This window comes from Sapajus apella, unplaced genomic scaffold (genome assembly GCF_009761245.1).
Source record: "Sapajus apella isolate SASKATOON/1434 unplaced genomic scaffold, GSC_monkey_1.0 scaffold9, whole genome shotgun sequence".
NCBI classification, from domain to species: Eukaryota; Metazoa; Chordata; class Mammalia; order Primates; family Cebidae; genus Sapajus; species Sapajus apella.
In genome coordinates, this window is record NW_022436949.1 from 44,055,028 (window position 1) to 44,074,373 (window position 19,346).

The 19,346-nt window shown below is 45.2% G+C and overlaps 1 protein-coding gene across 6 annotated transcripts in view; it reads left to right on the plus strand.

Annotated features, from left to right (window-relative positions):
* Positions 1 to 19,346, plus strand: part of FARP1 (FERM, ARH/RhoGEF and pleckstrin domain protein 1) — a 319,198-nt gene that overhangs the window by 226,067 nt on the left and 73,785 nt on the right. For all 6 annotated transcript variants that reach the window (XR_004268890.1, XM_032277520.1, XM_032277519.1 and 3 more), the window contains exons 4-6: positions 5,388 to 5,430; positions 8,540 to 8,618; positions 17,558 to 17,655. Coding sequence is in view for 5 of the 6 variants with exons in the window: in XM_032277520.1 (XP_032133411.1) it covers positions 5,388 to 5,430; positions 8,540 to 8,618; positions 17,558 to 17,655 (220 nt within the window). In the remaining variant the exon portion in view is untranslated. The remainder of the gene's footprint in view (positions 1 to 5,387; positions 5,431 to 8,539; positions 8,619 to 17,557; positions 17,656 to 19,346) is intronic.

A 19,346-nucleotide genomic window follows, 5' to 3' on the forward strand; every position in this document is an offset into this window, starting at 1 on the left:
CACCTTTTCTGTGTTTAGATGCACAGGTTGGAATTGCCTTCAGTATTCAGCACGTAATGGGCTTCGCAGGTTTCTGCCTGACAGTAGGCTGTACCTGGCCTGGGTGAGCGGTAGGCCATGCCATCTAGGTGTGTGGAAGCTCACTCTGTGATGCTCACGCAATGCCGAGATTGCCTAATGATGCGTTTCTCAGAGTGTATTTCAGTGCAAAGCACACACGTGTGTTCCAAACAGGGAAAGTAGCGTTAACAGGGATCAGAGACAAACAGGGTTGGAGGAAAACAGATGCCTGATTGAAACGTAGCAAGATGGGCTCAAAGGTGGTATTACTGCTGAATTATGGAAGAACAGTGCTACAGGCTAAATTTTGTCCCTTCCAAAATTTGTGTGTTGAAACCCTAACCCTGAATTCCTCAGAATGTGAGTGTATTCAGAGATTGCTTCTCTTTTTTTTTTTTTTTTTTTTGGAGTCTCCCTCTGTCGCCCAGGCTGGAGTGCAGTGGCATGGTCTTGGCTCACTGCAACCTCCGTCTCCTGGGTTTAAGCAATTCTCCTGCCTCAGCCTCCAGAGTAGCTGGGACAACAGGCATATGACACCATGTCCGGCTAATTTTTGTACTTTTAGTAGAGATGGGGTTTCACCCTATTGGCCAGGCTAGTCTCAAACTCCTGACCTCAGGTGATTCACCCACCTCGGTCTCTCAAAGTGCTGGGATTACAGGCATGAGTGCCCAGCTTAAGTCTCTAAAGAGGTAATTAGGTTAAAACAAGGCTCTTGGTGTGGGCTCTGCTCCTTGAAAGAGGCCACTTGGACACAGACCTGGAAATGCTCCCACAGAGGAAAGACCCAGTGAGGGTGCAGCGAAGTGGCGGCCATCTGGAAGCCAGGGAGAGGAGGCTCTAGGAGAACCCACAGCTGTTGGCACCTTGAGCCTCCAGAACACTGGGGGAATAAGTTTCTGTAGTTTAGGCCATCCAGTCTGTGGTCCTGCATTATGGCAGCCTCAGCAAACTGATAAATACAGTAGGCCTTCAAACTCTGGCAGAAGCGCCTGGATTCAGTAAGCAGATGCAGCTTGGAATCCTGCTGATGGGGAATGAGATTTCTCTAGAGGTCCATTCATTTCAACCAGATGCTTTTCCAATCAGGCCCTGTGGAATATGGGTAAGAGACCAGCAGCATGGATTTCAGGGAGAAGGGAGGTGTGGTTTGGTTGAAGGGGTCGGGGTTTGGGGTTAAAGAGGTCATAACAAATCTGACCCTCTAGAGATCCATTGGCAGGGAAGAAAGCTTATGGTGTCTTTGTTACCTTTTGACTCATCTGGAACTGGTTTCTGTGTGCTTAGGATGTGGGAACAAGTGACTCGCCCAGGATGACCTGGTCTGGCTCTGCTCGCCTCCCCATGTCCCTCCTGTGTAGCAAAGGCCAGTGCTTTCACTGCAGTTGAGTGGCAACCTCTTTCTTTCCTCTTGCTGCTCCCAGCTCATCCATTTATAATGGTTTAAGTCCTACACGCTCCAGACTCTTTCCCTCAGCTCTGCAGATATCAATGTGGCTGGAAAACAGGTCCTTGCAGGCCATGCATCCTCACCCAGCCCGGTTGGCTTGGGATGTGATTGGCACCTTGCAGTGCTCCTGCTGCGGAGCTGCTGAGCAGGCTGAGTTACCCTGGCCCATCTTACGCTCCCAGCCCCACGTGTTATGAAACCACATGCTCCCTTGGCTCACATCGGCACGTGTATTTGATGCTTTCCACAGAAATGCCAGAAACAGAGGAGACATGTTTAAAAACAATTCGTAAACTAGGCAACCACATTGCCAAAGCATCACTGATTCGCCCTGGGCAGTTTGCAGAAGCTGAGGCAGGCTCTGTGGCCACCTGGCAGTGGCGAGAGAGCTCAGTGGCCAAGACAGCAGGCTCCCCGGGGCTCTCTGGTGAACTCACACTCCCAGGCAGCATGACTGTTTGGAAACTTCTCCACGCTCCTCAATCCTCCAGCCTTCTGATTTTACAAGGGAAACAGAAGGCATCAGAGAGGAATTTTCTTACTTTCCTAACGCAGAAATGTGAACCTCCCTGGGTCTGTCATTAGCCTCTCCCTGTCTCTCTCACAGTGGGAGAGCTGCTGTTTCCATCCTAAGTACCCTGGTTTAGAGCTATGTCTTCTTATCATCTTGGATCTCTCTGGGCGTTGGTCATCCCGTCTTGCCCCCATTTTCACCCCCTCCCTTTCTTAAATACACCCAGGTTATTCCAATTACAAACAAGTAAACGGGCTGGGCACGGGGGCTTACGTCTGTAATCCCAGCATTTTGGGAAGCCGAGGCAGGTGGATTGCTCAAGCCCAGGATTTCAAGACCAGCCTGGGCAACATTGCAAAACCCTGTCTCTACAAAAAATACAAAAGTTTTCTGGGCATGGTGGCATGTGCCTGTAGTCCCAGCTACCCGGGAGGCTGAGATGGGAGGATTGCCTGAGCCTGGGAAGTTGAGGCTGCGCCACTGCACTCCTGTCTGGGTGACAGAGTGAGACTCTGTCTCAACAACAAAATAATTAAGTGAAAAGTACCCTTCCCTGATTCCCCAGCCATCTACCCTCTATTCTGTTGCCTCTTCCTTCACAGTCAAGTTTCTTGATGAAGCCGTTCATCCTCTTCCCCACCCACCAGACATTCAGACCCATCAGTGAGTCAAGTGACCCACTGAGTTACCAAATCAAGGACTAGTTCTCATCTGTGAATTTTCAGCAGTTCTCAGTATCCTTCCTTTGCGAAACACCATCATCCCATGATGTCCATGACAGTTCTCTCCTTCCTTTCCTTCTAGCCTCCCCTGCTCCTGCCTGGCTGGCCGTGGTGGAGGTGTTGGCCAACACTCACACATTTTGATTCTTTAGACTCTCCACTGGCCATCAGCATCCATGGAGTCAGGGTGGTGGCGACTTCTAAATGTGAGGGGTCTTGCCCAGGCGTCTCCTCTGAGCTCCAGATGAATATATGTCATTGTCTGTATACTGTCTCTTCCTGTATGACCCAAGGGCACCTCGGATACTTAACATGGCTAGAACCCATCAGTCTCAGTCATCCGCAGTGCGTCCTATCTCTGGAGATGGCACCAGTGTCTGCCCAGATGCCCGCTGCAGAAATCGCAGTGTCATTCCGGTTATTGTCACCTTCCTTCCTTGGTCATCAGTGGGTTCCACTGGTTTTTACCTCTTAAATTGTTCTAGCATCTACCTACTTTCTCAAGTTCTACTTCTGCCATTCTCGTCCAAAATACCATCCTGTCTTGCCTGGACAATTGCCAGCAGCTCAACCTGCATCCATTCTTGCTCCTTCTAACCTGTTCTCACGCTGCCAGACTTATCTTTTAAAAATACAGAACTAATCGTGTCAGCCCCATGGGGAAGATCCTTCCCATTGCTCTTAGAAGAAGGAAAAGCATTTAAATGTGGCCTTGGGGGTCAAGCGTCTTCCTGACCCACCGGCCCTGCTCTGCAGCCATGATGATCATCCCCCTTGGGCATCAGGGCCAGGGATTTTACTGTCTGTCTTCATAGATTCTGCTTGCCTTCCTTCCCTTTCAGATCTCATCCTTCCCGTTCAGATCTCAGCCTTCCTTCCCTTTCAGATCTTCCCTTTCAGGGAAGCTTGCTCCCTACCTCTTCTCCTCCCATGCATATTGCATATATGTAGAATTTTCTGCATATCGTGGTGTTGTGACATCTTTAAAAAACCTTTCTGGTTAAGAAGAGACCGCAGCTCCCAGCGCTAGCCAGTTCTTAGATCGTGGGGGTCCCAGCTGGGAGGACCACCTTTGACATACAACCAAACCAATCCAGGATTGCCTCCTTTATCTGACCTACTCATCCCTGGGAGCGTTGTTCCTCTGTCTGAAGCATCTCAGAGCCTGGTAATAGGCAACTGCAGAGCACCCCTATAATTAAGAGACTGCCGCAGTTATTCCAATGAGCCAGTCCTGAACTGTGTACCCTGCCTTGCTCTGCCATGGAAATCTCAATAAAGGCCCGGGCTCTTTTGTGGCTCCTGTCTCTTGATTTTTAATGCCGGCATGGTAATGTATCATCGATGTACATTATTCTATTTAGGTTACTGTAAAAGTGTTTATTGTTATAAAAATGCTGCAATTAGTATTCCTTGTGTGTGCAGAAATGCGTAATTTCCCGAAGTGAAATGGCTGGTTAATACTTTTTAGGCCTTAGCTCCTTATTCTCTAATAAGTCTCCGGAAACATCGTACTGATCCATACATCCATTAGCACAGTAAGATAGTGCCTGCTTCCCTGAACCCTGGTCAACTTTGAATATTATAAAATAGAAACACCCAAGTAAGTGTATGTACAGCTATCTCTAGATGGAAATTTAATGAGTAGAAATGGTATTTAATTGTTTTAATTTGCATTTCTAGTGCAGATTACTCCTGGGCGTCAACAGTTTTCTGTTAGCTGTTGGCATTTTCTCTTTGTAAATGATCTGTGGTTCTCTGCATGGTTTCCTAAAGGGCTCTTTCTCGTTTTCACATTTACTTATATACCCTCTTTATATTAAGCACATTAACTTAGTTCTGTCGTATATGCAAATATGAGCTTCTGTGGAACCTTTTCAAATGGCTGGAAATTCAAGGGGGAGATTAAAGAAAAAAAAGGCATGTGAAATAGGATAATAAGGTCAACTTACATTTTATTAATAAGGGCAGCAGGTTTCGCTCTTCCGGGAAAATTTTGCCGCTCGAACTGTGTGCCAGGAAGCAGATGTGTGAAAATAGTCTGGGCTTTGAAGCCGACAGGGCTGATTTCAGTCCTGGCAATGCCACTGTCTGGCTGAGGGACCTAGACAAATGAGCCCCTGCAAGTCTCAGATGTCATTCCTGGGTAACACGAATCCCTCTGCCTTGTTTGGAGAGGTCAGTAGCATGGTGCAGAGGTGGTGGTCTGTAAATATTCATTCCCTTTCCACATCCGTCAAAGCTGTGCTGTTCTAGACACTCACATCCCTGTGTATTCTGTTTCAGTAAGGAATGTGTGTATTTCACTCAGCTAGTAGTGAGACGTGAAATCATTAATATTTTCCAAATAGGTAAGTAGGATAAAAGTATAAATGAGAGGAGAAAAATTCTTAGTTAACCATGTGTATCAGTCTAGGAGAGATTTTAATTTTTTCAAGCTCAGGGATAATATTAGCAAATTAGGATCTGTTCTATAAAAGTGGTAGACAAGGTAGGATACGACATTCTGGAGAAAAAAGGAACAAACAGTCTCATATCCTCAAAAATATTTTGGTTTGAAACAGCTTTAAACAAAATCTCAAAACACGTGGACTCTTTCATTGAGAACTTAGGTCTCAATGTGTTCTTTTCTCCCTTTTAGGTGTGGCTGGATCTCCTAAAACCCATTGTGAAACAGATTAGAAGTAAGTATATGCCATACATTTCATAGCGATGTGAAATCTGAGTCCGGACGGCTTCATGTCTAGACATCTCTTGCCCTGTGGCACGAAGCACTAGAAACACAAATTCTTCTACCCCATAATTGCTTTTCATCACCCACTAATCCGTGTACTATTAAAATGTGTGTCTTCTGCAGTTTTAAAATACCATTTGATTAACAACTGAAGCCTGCTATTATCTTAAACCCCAGAATAATTGAGCTTGTCTTGTCTATGCCATTGTTCCTTTCTGTCACTTTCGAAGGGCAGAGGTGGAGCCATTTATTCATAAAACAGTTTTTAGGTTTTTGATCCTTTTCAAAGCCTGTGAAATCAGAATGCAAGTATCGTTTGGGGAAAAGGGTGGTCGAAAGTGTGTGGGCATGTGTGTATATGTGTGTGCATGTGTGTATATGTGTGTGCATGTGTATATGCGTGTATGCATGTGTATATGTGTGTGTGCGTGTGTGTATGTGTGTGCATGTGTGTATGTGTATATGTGTGTGCGTGTGTGTGCATGTGTGTATATGTGTGCATGTGCGTGTGTGTGAATGTGTGCATGTGTGTATGTGTGTGCGCGTGTGTGTGTGCATGTTTGTGTGTGTGTGTGTGTGTGTGTGCATGTGTGTGTATGTGTGTGTGTTTCTGAGTAGCAAGTAGAACCCTGAAGGGAGCCTGACATATATGCATTTAGACTGTGTGTTGGAAAGAAAAGATTAAGGAATGTGTAGGGGAGGAACAAAGGGAATGCTTGCTTTTTGTCTCTCTTACTGTGTCTTCCCCTTTCTATGCTTTGAGTTAAAATTCAGCATCAAACTCTGGTCTCAGTGTCATCCCAAATGGCCCTTCACAGTAGAGTCTGGACAAAACTCTGAGAATACTGTATCCTTTTCGTTGAGCGTGAAGCTTACAATGCCTGTGGGATCGTTTGTATGTTCGACTAAGAAACCCCACTGGGCCACTTACAGCAGTTTACGGGGATGTAATAAACACAGCACAATGTCTGCGTGGCCCGTGCGCAATTGAAATTGGTGTTGATCATCTACAATTTCAATGAAGCAATTATTTATGCCGACAATGAAATGGCCATCATTTAATGTTTGCTGGGTGTCGTAAGCATGGCTGGCAGGCAATGACTAATGTTGAGGGGGAAGGTAACATAGAGTCTAGAAGATTGACATTTGTCGCCTGCTCAAAGGGAACTGCTAATAGTGGGCAGGTATATCTTTGGCGCAGACCTGAAGACAGAGTTGTCTGTGGCTGGGTCAGAGCTGGAGCATTAGTGCAGTTTGTCTCCTCCATATGCTGTGGCAGGCCATGTGTGACAAAGCTGTCACTTGGCATTGAGTACTTGCATCTTCCTGGTTTCGAGTTTTCTAAGAATCCGAGTAGCTTCTCAATGAAACTTGCGGAGAGTAAGTGCACAGCCTTCTCATCTTCCTCATTTGGCTGCTGTTATTTTGTGCTCCAGAATTAACACGAAGGAGTTTGTTAATTTTCATGCCTTGTTTTTTTTCTCCCAGTTTTGTACATGTTGTGAACATCTTTATGTCCTTTTTGCTTTTTTCTAAACTTGAATATGTGATCACAGGAATAACACAGAATTACTATTTGTATATGATCATGAAAAGTAAAACAGACATTTTTCTGCTTTTGTAACACTGCTGTTAAAATTTGGGTTTCATTGTAGTACCTTGTGTTTCATGGAGCATAAATGTATTGCTGTCATTCCAAATGGCAGACCTTTTAAGATGGCTTACATTGTAGCTTACACACCAAAACAAAAGCTCCCAACCCAAATCACAGATGGTGATGGTGATGATGATGATTATTTTTGAGATGGAGTCTTGCTCTGTCGCCCAGGGTGGAGTACAGTGGTGCCATCTCATCTCACTGCAATCACCGCTTCCCAAGTTCAAGCGACTCTCGTGCCTCAGCCTCCTGAGTGGCTGGGGTTACAGGCGCCCACCACCATGCCTGGCTGATTTTTGTATTTTTAGTAGTGACAGGGTTTTGCCGTCTTGGCCAGGCTAGTCTCCAACTCGTGGCCTCAGGTGATCCGCCCACCTCAGCCTCCCGAATTGCTGGCATTACCAGTGTGAGCCACTGCGACTGGCCACAGATTATTTTGTAATCTGTTTGTTCTGTTTTCTTTGTCTCTCTTTTTTTAAATCTGGAAAGTTACTCATCTTATTCAATCTCTCCTTCCCTTCAGTCCCTATCTACTTCCTGATTATGTCTTAACTCATTGGCAAGAGGGTTTATAAGACAATTATAAAGGCTTTAGCTGGGCTGGCTGAGACGAAGCTGGGCCATGTCTTACGTATGTTTCCTTTTTTTTTTTTTGAGATGGAGTCTGGTTTTGTCACCGGGCTGCAGTACAGTGATACAATCTCGGCTCACTACAACCTCTGCCTCCTGGGCTCGAGCGATTCTCCTGCCTCAGCCTCCCAAGTAGCTGGGCATAGTCATGCACCACCGCGCCTAGCTAATTTTTTTGTACTGTTAGTAGAGACGGGGTTTCACCATGTTGCCCAGGCTGGTCTTGAACTCCTGACCTCAGGTGATCCACCTGCCTTGGCCTCCCAAAGTGCTGGGATTACAGGTGTGAGCCACCACGCCCGGCCTTGTATATATTTTCTCCCCAGAGCTCAGAAGCACACCAAGATGCTGGAAGCATATTTGATGAACACCTTAGCAACTGTACCTTAGAAATACTTACATTTAATGAATTGGATAACTGATGTACATTTTCATTATTTGGGTAAAAGTAGCCAATGAGACACATTTTTGAAGACAAATGACTTTATTTTTAAAAACCTAGGTATAATTTAAGTCTCTAGAGAAAAAGTTTACTATCTCATTATAGTACTTTTGTCATAGTATTTTTTAAAAGCAAATCTCTCTTTTCCCCCAATATGGAAGTGTGGATTAGTAGCTGAACTTGGCCAGTTTTTGAGTGAGTTCGAGATTGGCAGATACGCTTTTGGGAGCTTGGAATGAGAGGCATTATTGGTATCTGTAAAGAGTTTTTCTTTAATGGCATTTGAAACACAAATCAATAAATGCTTTACTTCTTTTTCTTCTTCTTTAGGGCCAAAGCATGTTGTTGTTAGGTTTGTGGTGAAATTCTTTCCGCCTGACCACACACAACTCCAAGAAGAACTCACAAGGTTAGTGGTTTAGAAACTGTGTACTTTTTGCTACAGAGTACAGAGGAGAGGAGAAAATGAATGTGCTCCGCTGACGCCAACACGTTCCTCATGTTTACCTGACCAGCGTCTGTTCCGTATCGAACAGTCTAACTTTCCTCTCTCCCAACCCTGCTCTCAAACATGGAGGGAAGGACCGTTTTCCCAAAAGCCTGGTTTCTTTAAGGTTGTGATATGAAGCAAATCCTCGGCTTCTCCCCTGTGAATATCATATTTCCCATCTTATATGTCATGTCATGGACTGTTTTGAATGTGAATCTCTTCTGTGAAACCAACATGTCAACTCAGAGTTTATCTTCGCTGCTACTGTGGGTGGTGGATTTGGCAGGCAAGGAGGTCAGTTCTTTTGACAGTGTGGTCAAGTGGCAGATGTGTGACTGTTGAATCAGACCTGGCTTCCACCATCATCCTGCCACTTGCTGTGACAGGCCAGCTACTTGTTACCTTTGTGTTGCCATTAATTCCCCTCTTACAGTGAGAACGCTAATGCTCACTTGGCCAGAGTTGTTCTGAGGATAAGCAGTATTATACTAGAGTAGCTGGGATCCAGTAGGGACATTGCAAATGGTAACTGTCATCACCATCATTGTCATCATCACTGTCACCGTCATCACATCTTAACTTCTACTACGCATTTTATATATATTTTTTCCTTTTCTCTTTGGCAACAGAGTCTCTCTGTCACCCAGGTTGGAGTGCAGCGATGCAGTCTTGGCTCACTGCAACCTCCGCCTCTCAGGTTCAAGCGATTCTCCTGCCTCAGCCTCCTGAGTAGCTGGGATTACAAGCATGCACCACCACACCTGGCTAATTTTGTATTTTTGGTAGAGATAGGGTTTTACCACGTTGGCTAGACTGGTGTCGAACTCCCAACCTCAGGTGATCCACCTGCCTCAGTCTCCCAAAGTGCTGGGGTTATCTGTAGGATCTACTGTGCCCGGCCTCATTTTATAATTTGAGGCAAGACTGATAGTGTTCCAAAAGATGGCAGAGCTGGCAGGAATGTGTGTGGATAAAACGATTCCCTTTCAAGAGCATTCTTCAGCGGACACGAATCTGACCAGCCTAATTCTTACCACACGTGGATTTCAAGCAGTGACTGTTTAAGATCGAGGCCATCACATTCTTCCTCATCCCGCTCAGTACAGAGCACAGTACCCTAGGTCATCGTTGATTGTCATTTATCAAAGGGATGAAGATATTGATTTAGTCAGCAATATTTATTAAGTGTGCCCTGTGTGCAGGCATTGTTCTAGGCACTGGGAGTGCAGCAATGAAAAGACAGAATACTCTAATGGAAACAGACAAAGCGATTAAATAAACAAGATAATATCAGATAATGGCAAGAACTCTTTAGGTAATTGAGGTAGGAGGATGTGATGGAGGTGCCGGGGTGATGACTTCAGGCTGGTGGGTCTGGGATGCCTCATGAGGAAGAGGGAACTGTCAGTCATTTACTGAGAAAGAGCTTTCCAAAGAGATGGGGCAGTCAGTTCTCTACCCAAGGGGGGAGTCGGCTCCATTCATTCAAATACATAAAGGGGGGCCAGCATGGCAGCAGTGTTGGGAGCACTGTGGTGAGGCAGAAGAGAGGCTTGGCACGCGTCGTGTTGAAAGATTGGCTGCCAAATGGATGGTGGAGGGAGAAGGAGAGTCCGGGGCATCCTGTGAGGAGGCGGCCACAGAAGTCCGCACCACGATGGTGGCAAAGGAGCCACCAGTAGGTAGCAGTGGAAATGGAGGCGAGTCGTTGTGTTTGGAACAGGTACTGGAAGAGGGTCTCTCTGTCTTGGTGATGGGGTGGGGGTGGACTCTGAGGGAAGGAGACCTAGTGCTTAGATTTTCCACTTGAGCGACTGTGGGGAGATGGTGTTAGGGGTTACTGAAATGAGAGAAGGATGGAGGGGAGTGGAAGACTGCAGGGGAGGAGTGGAGAGTCAGGGTGGTTCTGGCCAGGTCATGTTTGAGATATCCGTTAGGCGTCCCGTGACCACAGCAGCAGCAGGAAGGACGTCGGGTACAGGAATGTGCCATCCAGGGAGACGGGGACGAAGACTTCCCACTGCTTTGTGTGTTCTGAACAAGTTGCTGCTAATCATCCACATCCATAGAATCCTCAAATCGGCAAAGAAGCCAAAGGCAGCCGGGAATTGGCAGAAGCCAGCAGCCTTCTGGGAGCTACCTGCAGAGGAGGGACAGCCCGAGCTGCTAAACCCAGCTGCCTGGCAAGAGGGTCTTTTGCTGGGGCTGCTGGGTCTTGGTTTCTGGGACTGCTTTTCCTGCCGTTTGACCCTGCATTGCCCTGAGTTCTGTATGCCGAAATAAATCTAAGGAAAAGTCCAGCTGCTGGCGGAATGTCGTTGTGTTTGGAATAAGCAGCGTCAGTAGCGTGCCTTTTCCTCCTGTGATTCAGCAGGCCTCTTTCTTGCTCAGGAAGTTGGAGGCACAAATCCTTTATTTCCCCATTTTTTTTTTTCATTAAGAATGCTGTTTTGCAGATAGTTTTGCACCTTTTCAGTTTTTGAGAATCATCGTCTCTAGAGGTTTGCAGTTCTTGCTCTGAAACTCCAGCTCGTTACCATCAAGCCGCATGTGCCTGGGACGTTGCCAGCCTCTCCGTCAGTGCCCATCAATTCATAAAGTTACAGGAGCTCAGCTGGACGGAGCGGGCTTTTCTTGTTTTTGTGTTCTGGCACCCAGTGTGAACTGACATTTAAGAAGTCTCTTCCAAGGAGACGATTGATTTGGCTCTTTGTTGAATAAAATTGATCTGAAATTCCTACTGCATTTATCATCTCTCTGTCACTCCCCACTTGGTGTAAGGCCTAGAGAACCTCACCGGGCCGATGTGTTAGGACTGTCATCTCAGATTCCTGTAGAAGCAAAAATGGGCTGGCTGTTGAGATTTCAGGTGCTTTTCTTTGGCAGATGGTGAATGAGGGGATGTTGGGAGAAGCTCCGTGGCAGCTGCGCTTTGTGGGGAGGGACACGTAGACAGAAGCAGGACAGACAGAGAAACTGGCCTGTGGTTCAGCAGAGCGTAAGTGACTGTAGCTCCATCGTGAATGCTTTGGGCTTCCAGGAATAGCTTTCAGCTTCCTGTTGATATAGATAGGAGATTAAATTGCACCCTGCTGTTCAGCAAGAAGCTGGATTCCTTTCTATTTATTGAACTGCTCATTGAGTGCAACGGCAGCCTGTTGACAGCAACACCCGGGCATCTAGAAGGAGGAGTGTATTGACTCCTGGGTGCAGGCTGAAAACAGCAAGTGAGGCTCTTTGGAAAAGATGATCCTAGCTTTTCTGATGGCGTGGCTTGGAATCGCTTTCCTTGTGCTGAGTCTAGCCACCCTCTGTTCTTCCCCTTCTCTCCGGGCATCCCGTCTTCAGTTGGATCCAGCTTCTAGTTTCCTATGTTCTTATAGGCGAGGGGACCCTATCAGAACGTGCTGCTCTGCGCCCTGCACCACCTGCTGAGGTGTTCTCTTAGACTGCAGGGAAATTGTGAATTGCTTACGTTTAATAAGAAAAGAGAAGAAGATGGCCTTCCAGATGAAATAAATTATTCATATTGAAAACAAGGCATCAAATGGGTGCAATGTGTGACTCTTGCAGTCCCTAGAAGTGAAGTCACTCGGTCTGCCCCTGCCAGTCATTGCCACTGTCCTCACGTCCACCCTTCTGCTAAGGAAACTTGATTCCATTTTGAGTGCTTGTTTTCATTGTGTTTACCGGTTTAATTTTATTTCATGCCCACCAAGTAACACTTAGTCTTTGGCTCTGTGAGATGGGTTGGAATTGCTTCAGTGGATAGTACTAAAGGTGTTACAGCATCTCTAAAGTTAGTATCAGAGCCAGCGTGCTCAGCTTACAGCTCATGGCAGTCAAAAAGTGGATAGAGTTAGTTCCCAGGAAGTGACTTCTCATGTTACAAGGGGCGTTGGAACAGGAAGAGTCCACATAATAAGGGAGCGCCACGTTCTTCCTTCAGCCTTCAAAATAGCCACGTGCCCTCCCAGTAAATGTGTGCACTTTCAGAAGCTAATGCCATCTTGCAGCCCATGTGAGATCGTCACCAAAGGTCCCCAGAGCCTGCCAGACTCTGCCTGTGCATTTGTCCCTGAAAACCTCTTTGTGAACACAGACCTCATGTTTGAAATGTTAAATGGTAAAATACTCAGAATGTAATTTTAAAACAGGTAAAATAGGCCGGGCTCAGTGGTTCATGCCAATACTCCCAGCACTTTGGGAGGCCGAGGCAGGCGGATCACGAGGTCAGGAGTTCGAGACCAGCCTGACCAACATAGTGAAACCCCATCTCTACTAAAAATACAAAAAGTTAGCTGGGCGTGGTGGCGGGCACCTGTAATCCCAGCTACTCGGGAGGCTGAGGCAGGAGAATCGCTTGAACCTGGGAGGCGGAGGTTGCCTCTCAGAGAGAGAGAGAGAGATAGAGAGGGAAAAGGGTGGAGCAAGAGACCAAGAATAAAATTAGAGAGGTCAAAGAAAGGCCCATTGGTAGGTGTGGAGGCTGCAGGGTGCTTTTTGCTGGTTATACAATTGCTGCTTGGTTTTTTAGTTCTTAATAATAAAACTCCTAAATGACCTAAAGGGGATTAGTTATTCTTTTATTTTTTAAAAAAAAACTGCCAACGTTTATTGAATTTTTTTTCTAGTAGTGTTTTTATGTATCTTATTTAATTCTTACAGAAACCTCTGTGCCTGATACTGTTAGAGGCCCTTTGGAAAATCAAAAATAGCCTTCCATTATCATAATAGTAAATATACATTGTAGGAAGTTAGAATAGACAAATGAGTAAGACTGAGAAAGTAAAACCATTGCATTCCCATTGCCATTGCATTGGTAAGATACCCTTTCTGAAATTTTCTATACGTACATATGTACTTTGCATCTCATCTAATACATTGGCCATATTTGCATTTCCCTGTTTACCCCCTAACTGTCCTTTATATCTGCTTCTTCTAAAATAAGATTGGCTGGGTGTGGTGGCTCGTGCCTGTAATCCAACACTTTGGAAGGTTGAGGCAAGAGGATCTCTTGAGCCTAGCAGTTTGAGACCAGCCTGGGCAACACAGGAAGACCTTTCTCCACAAAAAACTTTAAACAATTAGCTGGGCATGGTGGTGTGTACCTGGAGTCGTAGCTCCTCAGGAGGCTGAGGCAGGAGGATTGCTTCAGCCTCCAGAGGTTGAGGCTGCAGTGAGCAGTGATTGCACTGCTCTACTCCAGCCTGGGCAACAGAGCAAGACCCTGTCTCAATCAGTCAACTAATTAATCAATTGATAAAAAGATCCACTCTAGGACCACATATTGCATTTGTTTACTGGGCCTCTTTTTAATATAGGTTAGTCCCTCATTTTCTTTTCCTTATGACAGCATCTTGTTGAAGAAATTGGACCAGCTATACCTTCTGACTTTGTCTGCTAGCTTTCTTGTGGTGCTGTTTAACTTGTTCTTCTATACTTTGTGTTTTTCCAAAACTGGATGTCACAGTCTGTTTTATACTGCTATAAAGGAACACCCGAGGCTGGATAATTTATAAAGAAAAAAGGTTTATTTTGCTCATGATTCTGGATGGTTAAAAAGTTCAGGATTGGGGATTGACATGTGGTGAGGGCCTCGGGCTGCTTCCACTCATGATAGAAGGCAAAGGAGACCAGCTTGCGCAGAGATCGCGTGGTGGGAGGGCGGTGGGGGGGAGCGGGGAGGTGCTAGGCTTTTTGTAACACCACCAGCTGTCATAGGAAGTAAGAACGTGAGAAGCCACTCACCCCGAAGGGAGGGCATTACTCTATTCTTCTGGGATCTACCCCATGACCCAAACACCTTTCATTAGGCCCCACCTCCAACCATGAGGATGCAATTTCAACATGAGGTTTGGAGAGGATAAACGTTCAGACCACAGCTGTGGAAAATCATACTAGGGCTTGACTGATACGGTTAAACATTTGGGCTGGAGTCTGTCGTAAGTGATGTCGTATGCTTCATGTTTCAGTAATGATTCGAGATTGTTCATTGCATTCAGGTGGTGACATTCTGCTCATTCCATTGCCAGGTAAAGTCGTGTTACTTTGGCCCTATATGAATGTCCAATCTCCCACATGTTTTTTTCACCCATTGATAATCCTTCCTGGAATCAATATTTTCTTCAGCATTTGTGGAATGGAGATTTTCTAATTCTGTTCTTCTTGCTGTGTTACAAAATGGCACTTCGAATTTTTTTGACAAATACTTGAGGCAAAGTTTTACTTTATGGGAGATAAACCTGTAAAATCTTTCCTCAACTACTTGGCTGTCCCGAAACACCCTTTCCTCTGGCCAGGCAGGTTTCTAGCTCAGTTATTTGCCTTATTATTTAAATAAGGAGATGCTTTGATCGCCTGGAATGGACCATGCCTCCAAGGCCCTGTCTCTCTGTCCTTCTGTAATAGTGGGGTACAGGGATTCAGGGTGCCCTCAGCTCCCCTGAGAGAACATTTCTCCAGGTTCTTGGTCTCCTGCCCTCTCAAGGATGAGAGAGGGCACCACGGCGCAGTGCACAGTAAATGCCGGACTCAAACGTGTTTGTAGAAAGTGATTTATTCAAAGAGAGAGATAAACATGAGAAGGGGAGAGAGAAGGAAGCAGTTAACTCTCACACTGGGTGACAGAATCCAGAAAGATGGAATCCAGGAGAGGAAAGCAGCCCACGAGAGTGTTAGGGAATAGAGAGAGATGGAGTTTAGGAGGAAGACAGGCTTCCATGAGAGTGTGGAAGGGGACTCCAGAGGGGAAATCCAGGAGACAGAAAGACAGCTTCCACGAAGGGAGTGTTCGTGGAAGGGGATCCAAACATGGAGTCCGAAGGGGTGTGGAAGAAGGGGACTTTTCACCTGGGAGGAAGCCCCACCTTCTCTAAGACCCCTGGCCAATGAAAGGAGTTCCTTAGAACTTCTGCTGGAGTGATTGACTCTTAGTTTCTTCCCGGGCCCGCGAAATTCAAACATAGAACCGTTAAATCTCCCGGATGGAGAGAGATGGGAGGGGAGCATGGCGCTAGGAAGTTCTTGCCCTTAAAACTACGCCCCCTTGTGGACCCTGAAAGAGAACATATTCCCTCACTTCCAGCAGGTAATTTTGTTGTTGTTGTTTTGAGACGAAGTTTCACTCTTGTAACCTAGGCTGGAGTGCAGTGGCACAATCTGTGCTCACTGCAGCCTCCATCTCTGGTTCAAGTGATTCTCCTGCCTCAGTCTCCCGAGTAGCTGGGATTACAGGGCCTCACCACCACGCCTGGCTAATTTTTCTATTTTTAGTAGAAATGGGGTTTTGCCATACTGGCCAGGCTGGTCTTGAACTCCTGTCCTCAGGTGATCAGCCTGCCTTGGCCTCCCAAGGTGCTGGGATTACAGGCGTGAGCCACAGTGCACAGCCCCAACAGGGAATTGTGTGAGGGACAGAATCTGTTTACAAACGGTACTGAGAGGACACTGTTCTCTTCTCAAGCTGCAGGCAAAACTAGTAATTGCCCTTCTAAAAATCTGTGAGTTTGTATCATTATTTTCACACCTATTTTCACATTGTACAGGTTTGGTTTGGTTTTTGTCTTGTGGAGGGTGTTTATCCATCACCTTAAGTATTTATCTTTTGTGGAATAAACGGTCCAGTTGTACTCTTTTCATTATTTTTAAACATATAATAAATTATTATTGGCTATCATGACCCTGTTATGCTATTAAATATTAGATCTTATTTCTTCTATCTAACTTTTTTGCGCCTGTTAATGGCCCCATTCCCTCCCGCCCACCACCTTTCCCAGCCTCCAGTAATGTCATTCTGCTCTCCCTCCACGTGAGTTCAATTGTTTTAAGTTTTGGCTCCCACAAATAAGTGAGAACATGTGAAGTTTGTTTTTCTATGCCTGGCTTATTGCACTCAACATAATGACCTCCAGTTCCAATCATGCTGATGCAAATGACAAGATCTCCTTTTTTATGGCTGAATAGTAATCCACTGTGTATACATACCCCATTTTCTTTGTCCATTTATCTGTTGATGGACAGGTAGAAGATGGCTGTACTCATTTACATTCCTACCAATAGTAGATGAGGGTTTTCTCTCTGTCCCGATAGTATATGAGGTTTTCTCCACATATGAGGCTGTCAGCATTTATTGCCTGTCTTTTGGATATAAGCCATTTTAACCGGGATGAGATGATAGCTCATTGTCGTCTTGATTTGCATTTCTCTGAAGATCGGTGATGTTGAGCACCTTTTCTTACACCTATTTGCTGTTGCACAGTTTTTAATGTCTTTGATTTACAAATATCTTTTTTTCTTACACCAAAAATGTTGACGTGCATAATACCACAATATAAAGAAAAGAATTTAAAAGTAAGTTAAATTGAATTTTACAGATCTGGTAACTGGGATTTATGGAGTAGCTAAGTGGCAATTATGCCACAAAAAAAGGCACTCCCCTTGCTTTTCTCATTTCATTGGCAAACGTCTGACTCAGCATAATTAACTGCTTTTATTGTCTGAGCCATCGAACAATTTTAGAGTATGGATGACTGATTCTGTGAAAAAAATGTAAATATTTCCTATACCCTACAAAAATATATAGGGTGCTAGATTATAGTCCCACATTTTTATGGCTCTCTCTCCCCATATAAAATGAAACGTATTATTCATACTGTGAAAAGATGGTAGCATACATCTCTTTGTATTTTGGGGGGAGATATTTACACCGCAGTGAATGGCAGCTGGAATCCACTCCAGCCCATGCAGACTTCCTGGTTGGGGCTTGTATCCCCCTCCGTGGCTTCTCACAGTGAGGCCAGGTTGCCAGCAACCTGCTGCCCTCTTTGCCTGACACCCAGCTCTGTTGATCTTCGCAGGTACCTGTTCGCACTGCAGGTGAAGCAAGACCTGGCTCAAGGCAGGCTGACGTGTAATGACACCAGCGCAGCGCTCTTGATTTCACACATTGTGCAATGTAAGTTCTGTTGGTTTCCTTTGAAAATCATGTTGGAAATAACACAGTGATGTGATTACTGGGGAGAAACATCACATCCCCCCAAAAAGACTGTCCATGTCTTTTTTTGCTGTTCACGTGAAGGCCTGTGGGTGGAAGAGAAAAACAATACTGATGTCATTTAATGTGCATATCCCCAAATATGAACCCCTGTATTTTCTGTTCAGGCATTTATTTTGCTTCAAGGATTAGTACACAATTAATACTTCAGTTGTCTCAAAGGATTAGCTCGGATCCGTGGTTGCCAGTTCCACTTGTTCTGTCTTGTTCTTGGATTTAAACTTTATCATTGAATATGGCGTGTTAGCCTTCATATGCTATTTCACTTCTCTCTAGAGTGTTTGCTCTCCAGAGTTCAGTAAACCAAGACACATGAAGCTGGATTAATGATGCTTGACCCTAGATATTTTAATTTGCCTTAATATAAATAAAGGATAAATTAGACTGTGCTCATCTCAAGGCCGCCTGGCACCCCATCTGGGTGTTTTTTTTTTCCCGCCTGACCAAGGCAGAGATTATTGAAATATGCACATTATGTTTCAGAAAGGTAATTGTGGGTATCACACTCAGTGTATAAGCGCTACTATAGAGGAAAGTTGACCTAGCATATCACCTCCACATTTCCATTGTAGATGAAGCGGTCTCATACAGTCAGCCCCTCCCATCCTCATAAATGCCTAGTTAACAAGATTTACGAAGGTTTATAGGAAGTGTCACTCTTAGTAGTCAAAAAATTGCTCTAGTCTATTACAGTAAGGTTTCAGTAGTTGATGCACATCTTCTTGTTTTTTGAATATGAGCACTTAATAGATAGATGTTTTCTTACCAATTTGAAAAAATGACATGGGCAAGAAGAAACCAAAAAAAAATAGGTGTCTTTATTAAGCCTGTGTGCCAGCACTGTATATATTATCTCATTTAATTCTCCTACAGCCCCCTGAGATCAAGTCTGTCGTTGTCCTTATTTTACAGGGGAGGGACCCTAAGCACAGAACGCTGTGTGATTTTTGCCATTCCTGCATTTGGTCTCCCCTCTTCATAAAATGATAGTGGAGAGGGAGGGGAGGCTTTGAGTCAGGCAGACCGGGTTTCACAATGTGTACATATATCAAATGGCGATATTGTTTACTATAAATGTATACCAAAAAAAAATTGTTTTTTACGCAGAGTCTCTGTAACCCAGGTTAGAATGTAGTATCTTGATCACGGTTCACTGCAGCCTCAACCTCCTGGGCTCAGGCAATCCTTCTGCCTCAGCCTTCTGAGTAGCTGAGACTATAGGTGCATGCCATCAGGCCTGGCTAATATTTTGTCATTTTATTTTATTTATTTTTTTGAGATGGAGTTTCACTCTTGTTGCCCAGGCTGTAGTGCAATGACCCAATCTCGGCTCACCGCAACCTCTGCCTCCTGGGTTCAAGCCATTCTCCTGCCTCAGCCTCCGAGTAGCAGGTATTATAGGCATGTGCCACCACGCCCAGCTAATTTTGTATTTTTAGTAGAAACTGGGTTTCTCCATGTTGGTCGGGCTGGTCTGGAACTCCTGACCTCAGGTGATCCTCCTGCCTCGGCTTTCCAAAGTGCTGGGATTTCAGGTGTGAGCCACAGTTCCCAGCCTCTTTTATTTTTGAGGAGATGATGTCTCACTGTGT